Raw genomic sequence first — 13,952 nt, 5'->3', positions numbered from 1 at the left:
GGGTGAATTGCGTTGGCAACAACATTCATTTATGATCATTTATGAACAAGTGTTTTAATTTTTTCTTAAAAATTAAATTTTCATCTTTAAGTGATTTATAATCAACTAGCTTTTCCTCTTGTTTGATCGTGACTATACTAAGAGAAATTTATGTATCTATTTATAAAAACTATAATCTCTAATTACTTTATGATTTCTTTAGATCATTTTTATCTAAAAAATACAGTAAAGATTGATATAAATGGTAAAAAAATATTATTCTAATACAATTTTCTTTTATTTTTTTAAGAATTTGAATTCAATTATAATGATTTTTTAAATTTAAAAAAAATACTTGAATTAAAACACATAACTTGTATATCTATTAATTTGATGCAATATGTTGAAATTAAAAACTTTACTCCATTTTAACAATACTTCTTTTTTGTCTATAAGGCACAATTTAGAAAGAAAAAAAATGTAGTTGACATTTCATAATTTTTATAACACTATAAGAAAATCATTAAATAAAAAACCAATTTTTAGAAACCAGAAATAATTAGTTGAAACTAAATTAGAGATCATTTTTGAAATTAAAAAAAATTGGTTTCTAAATTATTTTCTATTATTGTTAAATGGTTTCTAAATTGGTATTTAAATTAGAAACTAAATAATTGGTAGCTAATTAGATACTAATATAGAAACCATTTAACAATCATATAAACTAATTTAGAAACTATTTTTTTAGTTTTAAAAATGTCTTTAATCTAGTTACTATAGCAACTAATTATTTTTTTACTCTAAAATTGGTTTCTATCTTATGTTTTTTCTTGTAATGTAAAAAATTAAATTTTTTTAGTGTGTCCCTATTAAATGTGTTTTGAATAATAAGTGATGAAATTAAACTTTAAAGATAGTCAATAATGATGAAAATAAATTCAATAACATTGTTTGAAAAACTCAATAAAATAAACTAATTAATTACTTTTATTAGTATATGATTGTCCTAAAAATGTCTTATATTAAAGAAAGTAATATTTAAGAGTAGCAAATATAAAACAAGAAAATGTCAAATAAACTTCACAAGAAAATTATAAATCCAACTCTAAACTCTAAATTCTAAATCTTAAACCTCAAAATTTTAAATCCAAAAAAAAAGTGTTTGTCCATTAAAAAAATAAAAAAAATTCTTTCGTCCAATAATAAATGCTCAAATTTTTTTACATTAATAATAAAATTACTCGCTTTTTAAAAGGGATTACACTAAGTATCTCTCATTCATTGTTAATTTTCTTATTCATATGCAGAAATCGAAGTTAGTACAATCATTTGGGTAGTATATGCATAAATTATACATCATAATCTGATTAAATAACTAATTGAAAAAATAGAGAAAAGGTTACTTATAGTGAACTTGTGTGCTTTCACAAGTGTCTGTTGTTGATTTATTATTAATAGTGGTTCCATGGCATTACATTAAAATAGTTTTGCAGGTATGCAGAACCTGCAGAGTTTGAGTGATACAGTTATCCACAAATTAAAATACCTGTATAAAAAACAAGGAAAGTTTGTTAGAATTAGTTGCAGTGTGAAGTTTCAAATATAAAAAAAAATATGTGGGGATATGAGTTCATGTCTCTGGTTTCATTTTTTAAGAGCATTATCACCTACAGAAGAAGCCACAAATGGTTGGTGCTGTTGGCGGCTGCTGCATGTTCTGTAACCCACTTCAACTTCCGACCTGTTCTAACTGTGCTTGACTGCAACATCTCACTGTCCCCAAATCAATGGCCTTCCAACTTGCATCAAAATCTTATTTATTTTGCTTCATTAATATACAAAAGATTAAATTCTAAAATATAAATCTTTTCTTACAGATTCATTTTATAAAAATTCACTTTGAGTAATTACCATCTCATTTTATGCTTTTCTCATAGTATTTGGCATCTTTTAAAACATTTATTAATTAATAATTATACTTAAATGTTTGCTCTAAAAAGTAAAAAGGGTGGCTTTGAATTTTAAGGAAAGTAAGTGGAACTGTCTATCACCTATTACTTATGAGAACTTTCTAGCTAATAGTTTTCATAAATAAATTTTTTTATAAATTAGAATTGATTTATAAATTTAGATTCTCTATTTAACTTTTTCATTAATTGAATTTTATAGTTTTTATTTTATTATGTTATTTTTTTGTTAAAAAATATGAGATTTTATAGTTAATATAAAATAATATTGAAAATAATATAAAATAATAAATAGTTTTTATTATTCTTATGGAAAAGGTGTTGGATGACGAGAGATTATCCTCATCTTCTACATTAATCATAAACTTTATATTTCTTAATAATGTAAAGACAAGTAAATAAGATGATTTCAATTAATAAAAATTTAAACACAATCAATTAAAAAATATAGAAAATTTGAATATTAAAATTTAAAATATTCAAATATGAGAACTTAAAATTTAATCGTGTTTTTTATTTATTTTTGTTTTGATGTTTAGCCACATGAAACCATTGTACACTCTACGATGATGCATTTTGTGAGACAGCCATTACTTTCAGTCTCGGACCCATCAGAAAGACTAATTCAATGATACAAAGTTGACTGGTTGAGTCCAATTTAGAAGTTGAAATTTGAAAGAGTTGCATAATATGGGAGACCAGATAAGAGAAGAATATAGTAAGCATGGTAAAGTATGCTGTAACCCCACCATTACTTCTAATATATGTTAATAAACTAATTAAACAAATGAATGACATGATTAGATAGCAGAATGAAATAAAGTAACTGCTACTGTATTAGTTAAGTAAGTGCTACAGTTTCTCTCCCATAATTTTTATCTACTTTTTTTAATTTTATTCGGACTTTGTAGACTATATCATAACTACACAAGTAATCGATGATTTTGTTGGCGATGGTGGATTACATGCATACACATGTCAGAATTTCATTGATAAATAAGTGTAATAAAATAAAGAAAAGAACGATCGTAGGCTTTGAAGTAGGAATATGACAAACACTAATCACACTAAAGAGGGAAAAAGAAATCTGAAATTAACTCAACCACTTCGTCCACATTCAAAAAGTGGTGGCTAGAGGAAGAGAAATGGAACATGGATTCGACCAAATTTAATTGGGCATCATCATACATATAGGATATGAAACAAACATCACCCTGTTTTTGTTTTTGTTTTTGTTAAAGAATCATAAGATGCACCCACTCAACCAAACAAAACGCGTCCTCTCACCTAGGTGCTGCACTTCCCACTTTTGCCGTCCAATTCTTTCTTTCCGACACCATAAATTCTATTTATATTTTGCTTTTTTGCAAAAATTCTACACTAGAAAAACAAGATATAAATGACGTAAAACGTAAATAAAAGAATGGTTGTATAAAAATTATATAAATAATAATAAAACATCTAATAAATAATGTTTATTTTTAAAAATTTGGCTATATAAATAAAACCCCGTGTCAGCACTCTCACTCCCCAACTCTGCACTCTCTCCATTGGGAAACGGAAAACCATGGCTCTGTGTTCCTCTGTTTCGCTCTTTCCACTTCTCTTTTCGTTGTTGTTGTTGTTCTCCGCTTCCTCCTCCGCCAACCATGATTCTGTCTCGTTCTCTTTCCCTCTCAGGTCGCTTCCCCTCTCCACAGAGAAGCCTCTGAAGACGAACCCAAAACTGAGAAGCCTTTCCTCTGCCTCGTACAACGTAAAGTGGTCGTTCAAGTACTCGATGGCACTGGTGGTAAGCCTCCCCATAGGGACTCCTCCGCAGCACCAACAAATGGTGCTGGACACGGGAAGCCAACTCTCGTGGATTCAGTGCCACAACAAAACCCCTCCCACGGCGTCGTTTGACCCTTCTCTCTCCTCATCCTTCTACGTCATCCCCTGCACCCACCCTCTCTGCAAACCCCGCGTTCCCGATTTTACCCTCCCCACGACCTGCGACCAGAACCGCCTCTGCCACTACTCCTACTTCTACGCCGACGGCACCTTCGCCGAGGGCAACCTCGTCCGAGAAAAACTAACCTTCTCCCCTTCCCAAACAACCCCTCCACTCACCCTCGGCTGCGCCACCGAGTCCAGAGACGCCAGTGGCATTCTCGGAATGAACCTCGGCCGCCTGTCCTTCCCCTCGCAGGCCAAAATCACCAAATTCTCGTACTGTGTCCCCACCCGAAAAACCGGACCCGGAAACGTCCCAACCGGGTCGTTCTACATCGGCAACAACCCCAACTCCGCGCGCTTCCGTTACGTCAACATGTTGACCTTTAGTCAAAGTCAACGTATGCCGAATTTGGACCCGTTGGCCTACACCGTCCCCATGCAGGGAATTAGAATTGGTGGCAAGAGGCTAAACATCAATCCTTCGGTTTTCCGCCCCGACGCTAGCGGGTCGGGTCAGACCATGATCGACTCCGGATCCGAATTCACCTTCCTGGTCGACCAGGCTTACGACAGGGTGCGGGAGGAGGTTGTTAGAGTGGTGGGGCCCAGGCTTAAGAAGGGGTACGTGTACGGCGGGGTCGCGGACATGTGTTTTGACGATTCCGCGAGGGAGACAATCGGACGGCTGCTAGGGGACGTGGTGTTGGAGTTCGAGAAAGGCGTGGAGATCGTGGTTCCGAAGGAGAGGGTGCTGGCTGACGTGGGCGGTGGGGTCCACTGCGTGGGAATCGGCAGGTCGGAAAGATTGGGTGCAGCGAGCAACATCATTGGGAACATCCATCAGCAGAATATGTGGATGGAGTTCGATCTCGCGAATCACAGAGTCGGGTTCGGTGAGGCCGATTGTAGCAGATCGTAGGAGAAAAGCATAGGATACGTGGTGGTGCATGCGGCATGTGTTACACCATGGTTATACTGTATGGATTAGATGGATGAGTGACGTTGGGATTTGGAGCGGTGTTGGAAGGGAAGAAAAAGAGGTGTTTGTTGAGGTAGGGCTAAACGTCAACGTTTTGGACGCATGCGGGGGAGGGCTAAAGAAGCCTGCGTGTTTATTAATCTGATAGGGACTCATAATGTATAGATAAAGATTACAGTGTATCCATCAATAATGGTTGTGTGTATAGTTTGTGTGTTGTAATTAAGATAAGCTTCAATCTCATACAAAATAACATCATGCATGCCTTCTTATTTAAATCTGTACCTCTCTATCTCTTAATCATCTCCACTTAATTTCAACTACTACTTTCTCATATCTCAATCAACACATAACCTTTTAAAGATGTGGTTGGTGAGTAGAAAATTAGGGTTCATGTGTTAAAAGATGATTGAATAAGACTCGACTGAGTGAAGAGGGCACTTAACTTTTACCTGAAAAGACGTTTTAACAAAGCAGCAGCAGAAACAAAAGAGTGAAGGATGGTTAAAAAGAAGAATAAAAATATGCCAAAAACGGAACAAGGGATCTGTTTAGAGGCTTGTGTAGTGCAAAAGGGAACAAAGAAAGTTAAGGGTGGCGGTAGTTGTTGTGGTCGTGGCAAATGAGAATAGATTTTACGAGGATGCAGGGTGGGGTCCACGAAGACTGACACCACAGATGCTGAGACCGCCAAAGACACGAACTGCTTCCACATATTTCCCGACAATCACATCATTCACATGATTACATAAAACGTGTGTCGTTTAGTTAAGGATAAAATCTACTACAACCACCTTTTTACTTATTTTTTTCTTTTTAACCAATGTCTACGTGCCGTTTCTCTACGCCTCCATTGTGTCTCACACTTGTAAATTACTTTCCCTCCAATCAAAGTATATTTTTTTTTCTCCAAATCTTACCTTACCATCCAAGGCATCAAGTTTTGCCTTTTAGCCTTTGGTCTACCCTCCCACATACCGTGTGAAAGACTTACATCATAATTAATTATTTAATATAATATTTTCAATCATTTTTAGCTTGATAATAAATTTTATTATAGGCATATCAAATAATTAATTATTAAAAGTTAATGGAAGATCAAATTTGATTTAATTAAAAGGTCGAGAGGTCTAACTAAAGTATAGTATATATATATAAAAAAAAAAGTTAAATGTTAAATATATATATATATATAATATAGTTATGGTAAAGGTCCAACATGATAAGGTTTAAATTAGTAGGTGTGTGTTTAAAAAGAGATTGGATATAAAAAGAAAGACCCAAGTAGGTTGTGAGTCCAATAAAAAAACACTATAAATAGGACATCAATCTAAGAGATAAGTAGAGTGATTTTTATCTGATAATTACATCAAACTGATTATGACTTTGGCATTGGAGTGTCTTGCAGGTACACACAACCAACCATGAGAGAGGACTGAGAGGAGAAGCCAAAAGGTGTAGTTGATCCAGCCCAACTTAGGAAGCTTGTCAATCTTAGGTTCAACCTGAAGCAGGAGTTAAGAACCTAATCCAAAAGTTAAGTCCAATAATCAACACAATATGTTTGAAAAGAAAATTTCTTAAACTTTTTTTTGTAATAAACAATAAGTAAATATTTAGAATTTTTTTATCATAAAAATATATTAAATAGAAGTATTAAAGATATTTCAATCTTTATATAAAAAGATTGAAATGTACAAATGACATTGAAAGTTCAAAAGATATTAATGTAGTGTTATGTTATATTTAAATGGAGATCTAGTTTAAAGCTATTGAAATTTAAGTTAGAGTATTTGAAGTTAATTAATTACTTTCATTCATATACTGAGTGCCCATAAATCATTTGAATATTATATGAAAGATTTGTGGTGTATGAGTGGGACCCTATTTATTCTAAAATTGTCTTTGTTTTGTTTATAAAACTAGAATACGTAAGAGAAAACTTCTTTGATAATGACTACTTGTATATTTTATAAAAATATTAAATTATTTAAAACCTTCTAAATTTGAATACTTGTGTTTTTTTTATATATTAAATTTCATTTTTAGCTATGATTTTAATTACTAAAAAAAACTAAAAGGAAAAAGAAAAAGAAAGGAGAGTAAGAAGCTTACATCCTTGACATGACATTACAAGACCAGACAGGTGGCTACTAAGCATGGGGATGTGGGCAGATGTCAGCATTCAACATAGAGAAAGATTCCAATACATAATAGCATAAAATGTTAAATTTAAAACTTAATTTTATAAAACAATTTTATGAGTCTTGTATTTATTAAAAGAGAAAAATACATTTAATGTTAATAATATATGTTCAGATTGTTGTCAGTTTTTAGCTGGAAAAATAACTATTCAGATGTCATATTCTAAGAATATTTAAGATCTTGGATCAGCAAGAAAATTTATTTTTTATTTGTAAAAATATTATTTATTGTATTTAATAATATTAAATCAAAATTTAATTATCTTAATTAATTTAATATTTTTATAATACTATAATATTAATTTTCATTCAATTGTAATATTGTTTTGTTCATGTAATTAAAATTATATTATATTATAATAATTACATTAATTATTATAATAAAAGTTAAAGGTAAAATAAAAGTTATAAAATGTAAATTTTAGATAACAAAAGCAAAATTTATAAAATAATTTTGAGATGATGAAATATTATTAGATTCATTTAAAATAAAATAAGAACTTTGGGTATGGTAAGGCCACTTAAAAATATGCAATTTTCGTTCTTTTTCTTAAATGAGTAATTTAAAAAAATATATATAATTGGATAATTTATACTTGCAAAAATGATTTTCAAATATTCAAATTTTAAAAAAAATTGTGCTCGCATGTCAGAGTTTTAATTTTTTAACATGTCCGATATTTTTTTCACAACTACACTAAAGTTATGTTTTACTATTTATTTTTTCAGTCACGTGTTGAATTAGTATTTTAAAATAGGAGTTTTAATTCTTTTATAAAGTCATGTTTGTAGAGATATTTTTTAATTTTTTATTCAAATTGTGTTTGCAAATAAGACTTTTATTTTTTTTTTATGTTTTAAACAATGTAGTCAATTAATTAAACAATGACTTATTATTGTCTAATTTGTTTAAAAATTACTCATTTATTATTATGATTGATAATTTTTTATGTCCAACAAACATATTTGTTGTTTTTTTTTAATTATTTTGGATTAATATCCAATTTTGTAAAAAAAATACGGTTTAAAATCGACATCAAAGTGGTTTATAAATATTCAAACTATTTCAATCCAATTATTTAGATTTTGATATATACCAATTTGAACTGTTTTTTTTTTAATATAAATTTGAATTTAGTTCTAATCAAAATTATTTGAATGTATAACCGATTCCATTAGTTAATTAATGAAATAAATCTAATTTTATGGATTTGTTTTAGCTTACCCGCAGTTGAAGTGGATGAGATGGTTGTATCTGTTTGATAAATTATTGGCATCTCCTTAAAAAGGAAAAGGAAAGTTGTAAAACTATATTATTATTTTAAAGAAAAAACTTCTGTGTTAGATAGACTTATTTCTTGACAGTGAGTTACAACACAAATTTTTGATAGTGAGTTATAGAAGAAGAAAAAAAGAGGGAAAATGTTTAAATTATTTAAAATATTTAAAAAATGTTTTAAAAAAGAATGAATTCTTTGAAGGAAACACCGAAATATTTGAAACTAAATATTTAAAATAAATTTAAAATATTACGTCTAGTCTAAAATTTTAAAATAATAAATTTTTAGATTTTTCTCTTTTATATTATATTATTCTTCTTGTCCATCTTTATTCAATTTAAGACTCTAAATTATACTTGACTCCAGCAAAAAGGTATGTTTAGCTCAATACTTCTAAAAAGAATTCACAATAAAATTGATAAAGCTCAAATTTTTGTATAAATAAGTCATTCTTATAGATTGGAGAAACCCAATTTGTGTGTATCCAATATCTTTTCTTGTGTCATTTATATACTTCAATAATTTACTAATAATGTTTGAAACTTTCAATGTGCAAAATTTTCTTTCTCCTAAGCATTTAATGTATTACATTATTTTATACACCATGTGTATACTTATCTTCATCTTACTTACAACAAAGAGGTGGTTTATCATGGAATGTGTTTCATCAATAAATTCTCATCATTTTTAGTGATACAAGTGTTAGGTTTGAAAATATAAAATAAAAATTATAAATTCCTTGTAAGATTTTTCATGTACTCTAAATTCTATGTCATAATAGTGACTCTATGTTTGTAGACACGTTTTGAATTTAATTAGTCAGGGTATTATTTCAATACATTTGGAAAAATTACGTGGATCCTATTCATACATCTTACTGGGGAGTTGCAAATAAACATTTTGTTTTTCCTTGAATGTTTGGAAGTTAATGAGAAAACAACAAGAAATTACTAATATCTTCAACGTGAAATTGGATTCAGACTCCTTCAGCATGATTTCAAATTCAAACTCGATGAATAGAAAAATAACCCAGTCCTCCAATAAATACTTCACACCATAATGTCATGATAAGAAAACAACTACAAGAAAATAAAGGATGTTATCATTTTATTTTGTGAGTCATTAAATTTTGCTAATTAAACTTCTGATTATTAAACCAAAAAAATATAAACAAAATAAAATTTCTCTAAAGCGATAATCCCAAAGACAATGAGATGATGATAAACAAGCACACTATTCCTTCTTAGATTTCTTATTAACTTTTATTTCAGTTTTAGGATGACGTTGATGTAGACAATTGTAAGAGACTAGAAAAACTCGAAGAATAAGGAAAATAGGAAATTCCAAAAGATGAATGGATTCCAAATGTATTGAGACAAGAGAAAGGTAACAGCAATTACAAATTGAGTTTTTCCTATATCCCCTAAACAGCCTTCCGACAACCTTTATATAGCTAACTATACAGTTCAACTACCAACAGGAAAAACAGAATAAGCAGAGTGACTAAAGCTTTGTCCTGTAACAGACGTCCCTACTTCCTAAAAGTTTGTACTTGTTTATCTTTTTGACTTAATGATTCATTTTTATCCATTTTTTCAACTCAGAACTTACTAGTTCTGCAAAGCTAGTGTGGGGGCTCCAGGAAAAATACAGTTAAAAAACAAGTTCTGGTAGCAATGTATCATGAATGCACACAGACAGCAGTGTGAAAGTAAAGCCTATTAGTAAGCTTTTATTTGGCATTGGAAATGGTCCAGAATCAGAAGTACACTGTGCTCTAAGATAGGCTGGATCGTCACTCGTTCATGACTGGGACTGCCTGAAAACCATTGTGAAATTTATTCATGAACGCATGAACAAATTATTTTGGCAGAGCATACATCTAACAGTATAGTTTGGACAATATAGTCACTTCTATCACTTCCATACATATACATTTAATAGTACATTGCAATCTAATGGTGAGGGGTGAGGATTCAAGAAATCAAGAAAGCCTTGAAAATCCTGAAAGAACAAAATAAAGTTGTCTTCTTCTGGACCGAGCATAATTCACAGTTGTGGAAAAAACTTACTTCGTCTGCAGATGATAATATCTTCCAAAGTTCAAAGCTTCCAAATACTAGACTCTACCCAGTAGAGTTGGGACTACATTGATGGGAGCATGAAACTTGAGTCCTCATCAGCAGCATATCCGCGGTAGCTAGATACATTGGAAGATTGTGTGACAGCTAGCATAAACCAGTTCGATGAATTTGTGTCCACAGAAATAAGCTGTGCAGCCAATTGGTTTATCTAAAAAGAAGCATTGAGGGAGCAAGAAGCTAGAAGAGAAAAGTAATGGCTTTAAAGCTAACTTCTTCATCTTTGCTGTCGCTAGAGTAGGAACATCTTTGAGAGAAATGAGAGAAACCTTTGAAGAAGGAAGAATGCTGAAAACCGTAAGAGATGAGTTGATGAAATGCAGGCTGTGATTGGGAGCAGAGCAAGAAACACAAAAATCTACCAAAGAAATCGAAGAGGATAAGTGGAAGAAGATTAGAGAAAAAGTTACTAGCATTTTTATTTATTTTGATAATCATTGAAATGATTTTATGTAAATTAAATTAACTTCAAATACATTTTTTGTAAATATAATTTTCAGTAGATTAGGTCGCTAGTTTTAACTTTTTTATCAAATAACTTTTTACTTAAAAGAAAAAAGTGTCAACGCAGCTTCTTCTTAAAGTAGTTATGATCTTTAAAGTTTTAAAGCCAAACATGACCTAAAGTAGCAGCACCACAACCAAATCTTCTGAGAATGATCAGGTTTAGAAAAATACCACATGCTCTGTTTAAGGGCCATATTCTCCCATATAAGTAGCATCCAAACATGTCTCTTGCTCTATATATCCATCAGCAAAGTGTTTCCTTAAGAATTAACTTGGGCATCCATATGTGGTAGTAAAAATGCCATTTAAATGCAACTGAATCATCTTGGGTAGCTCACCTTTAGCTGGAAGCAACTTCAGATTCTTGCATTGACAATAGCAGCCCAGTTGCTTTATTTACAAGGAATCACTGAAGCAGACAAAATAACTTCAATTGGCATTGTTATTATTTATCCACTACCCAAAAGTGAAGCAAGAAAAATGAAGCCTCCTTCTGCCTTCTTGCGTAGTACTTTTAGCATTCTGCCAATGAAATCAAGAATCACACAACAATGAAGTTGAGCACAATTCCTATCTGCCCTGTTCTTACTGCTTCAGGGAAAATAGTAAATTAACTTTTGATTTACTCTGATGATATTTTATCTGTAAGCCAGGTCCAACGAAAATGCAGTTCAGCTAAAAAGACATCAGTAACAATCATATCTTTAGGCGATCTTTTGAAGCTTTACTTGATTCATTAAGAAGTGCTTTATAAGTAGCATAATCTGTAACAAGTCCTTTCTCAGAATTGAATGTGTCAACATCAACTGAGCTTTCATGCTTGCAATGACCATCTAGTAAAATGTTATACGTAATATCATTTGGAGCCACCCCCAAATTAAGCATTGCATCTAACAACATTTTAGCATTTTTCATCTGACCTAGCTTGCACATTCCATTCATTAGCGCATTATACGTGACAACTCCTGGCATGTGTCCATTGCTCTGCATCTCCTTGAGCAACTTGAACCCCACCTTAACTTCACCCTTCTTACAAAAGCAATCAATTACCATGGTATACGTTGGATCATCCGGTTTGAAACCAGCACTCAACATGTCTCTTAACATTCTCTCTGCATCATGAACTCTCCCATCTCTACAAAGCCCAGAGATAAGTGCCGTGAAAGCTACATTATCAAGTTCAATACCCTCTTCAACCATTCTCCTTTTAATCTCCAACGCAGATTCCATTTCTCCATCCTTGCAAAATCCATCAATCAGTGTAGTGAAAGTGATCTTGTCAGGCTTCAAACCACTCGCACTCATCTCATTCACAAGCCGCCTAGCCTCCTTTAAATCTCCAACCTTGCAGAGACCATTGAGCAATGCATTATAAGTAACCAAGTCAGGTCTAACACCCTGAGTCAGCATCATCTGAAAATTCTTCAAAGCCAAATCAACTTTCCCACCTTTGCACTGCCCATCAATCAAAGTAGTGAATGTAACACCATTTGGAACCAATCCTCTTCCGCACATCTCATCAAACAAAAGACTCCCCTCGTCCAACCTACCCTCCTTGCACAAACCATTGATCAAAGCGCTGAAAGTGAAAACATCAGGAAATATTCCCTCACTCTCCATAACACCCTTCAACCGAAAACCCTCCCCCACATTCCCCACTTTACACCACCCACTGATCAAAGTATTAAAACTAACAACCGTCGGCCGCAAACCCCTCTTGGGAATTTCATCGAACACCAACCGCGCATTACCAACATCACCAACTTTGCAAAACCCATGCATCAAAACGTTAAAAAAATAAATTCTTGGCGGATACCCAGAATCCAAAACCTCCAAATATAAAGCCCAGGAACGTTCAACTTCAAGGGGTTTCAACCTGACCACGTGACGAAGCAGATTATCGCAAGCGCGAACCGGGACGGGGAACTTATTCTTCGTAACCAACCTGAAACACTGAACAGCATCGGGTATAAACCCGGAATCAACGTAAGCGCATATTAGAGCATCGAAGACGATGCCAGCAGAGTGGTGACGGGAAGGCAAGGTGCGGAGAATGGAAGAGAAAAGGGAAGAAGCGGAGTTGGACCCTTTTCGGGAAACAATGAAAGAAAGAAGGGAGTGTGCTTGGGGTAGCATTCGGTGGAGGTAGAGGAAGTGAAGCATGGTGCAGTAGGAATGGAGAGTGTGGCGATAGGGGGGACGCGATGCGAGGTAGTTGAAGAAGGAGAGGAGGGAGGAAGGGGAGAGGGAGAGAGGGTTGAGGGTGATGAGGTTGGTGACATGGCGCGTCGTAAGGGAAGGGAGAATGCGGCGGAGTCTTGGGTTCTGAGAGTAATCCTGGTTGTGTTTGTTCTGGGAATCGTGGATTGCTTCGGAGATTGCGCATAGAAGGTCGTGGTCTTTGTAGGGAAAGGGTGAGAGCGAGGAAAAAGGAAGAAGGTGAAGGTGAACGCCGACGCAGGAACAAAGGGATCCAAAGTCACGATAGAGTTTGGTTTTGAAGTTGAGGGCCATCACCATGGCCATGCTTAGCCCTCTTTTGCCTATGGTAAAGCCGGTGGCGCCGTTCGGATCGTCTCAAAAAAATATAATTCGTTCTTTAATATATATTTTCTATGCTAGTGTTAAATTTAGTTAACCAATATAATCTTATAAGTATATTGAAGAAGATAAATGTTTCTTTTAAAATATTCATCTTCCATGTACATTTTTTACCATGAGTTTATGATTAAATTTTAATTAATTGAATACTTATAGAATATCTTCATGAATAAATATACTACCTAAAACCTAATTTATTTCAAAGAGATAATGTAAAAAAGTGTTCAAGATATATATGTTTGAAGACATTTGTTGAGTCTGCTGCAATTAACATTAGTTGTCCATTTGCGTGGGTCAAGTTAGCAACAACATCACAATTGAAGGTCACAAATTCAATTTGAAAAATTTTCTTACAA

General features: G+C 32.9%; 2 protein-coding genes across 7 annotated transcripts; one reads left to right on the top strand and one right to left on the bottom strand.

Annotated features, from left to right (window-relative positions):
* The first annotated feature begins 3,368 nt into the window (after window positions 1-3,368).
* Window positions 3,369-5,141, top strand: LOC137824161 (aspartic proteinase PCS1). The gene has a single exon (XM_068629640.2). The coding sequence runs from the start codon at window positions 3,514-3,516 to the stop codon at window positions 4,801-4,803; it is 1,290 nt and encodes a 429-aa protein (XP_068485741.1). The 5' UTR covers window positions 3,369-3,513; the 3' UTR covers window positions 4,804-5,141.
* Window positions 5,142-10,053: 4,912 nt separating this feature from the next.
* LOC137826138 (Pentatricopeptide repeat (PPR) superfamily protein) lies at window positions 10,054-13,586 on the bottom strand. 6 transcript variants are annotated; one of them, XM_068631997.2, is made up of 3 exons: window positions 11,167-13,586; window positions 10,420-10,846; window positions 10,054-10,166 (listed from the first exon to the last, which is right to left on the bottom strand). In XM_068631997.2, the coding sequence occupies exon 1, from the start codon at window positions 13,519-13,521 to the stop codon at window positions 11,692-11,694; it is 1,830 nt and encodes a 609-aa protein (XP_068488098.1). In that variant the 5' UTR covers window positions 13,522-13,586; the 3' UTR covers window positions 10,054-10,166; window positions 10,420-10,846; window positions 11,167-11,691. The 6 variants fall into 6 exon arrangements, with proteins under 6 accessions (XP_068488098.1, XP_068488101.1, XP_068488095.1 ...); XM_068632000.2 differs by having other exon boundaries at window positions 10,420-10,776; XM_068631994.2 differs by having other exon boundaries at window positions 10,054-10,846.
* Window positions 13,587-13,952: the final 366 nt, after the last annotated feature.

The sequence above is a fragment of the Phaseolus vulgaris genome, chromosome 8, assembly GCF_051622355.1.
Source record: "Phaseolus vulgaris cultivar YP4 chromosome 8, ASM5162235v1, whole genome shotgun sequence".
Lineage (NCBI taxonomy): Eukaryota > Viridiplantae > Streptophyta > Magnoliopsida > Fabales > Fabaceae > Phaseolus > Phaseolus vulgaris.
The sequence above is the reverse complement of the archived record's forward strand: the minus strand, read 5'-3'. Positions and strand labels throughout refer to the sequence as shown.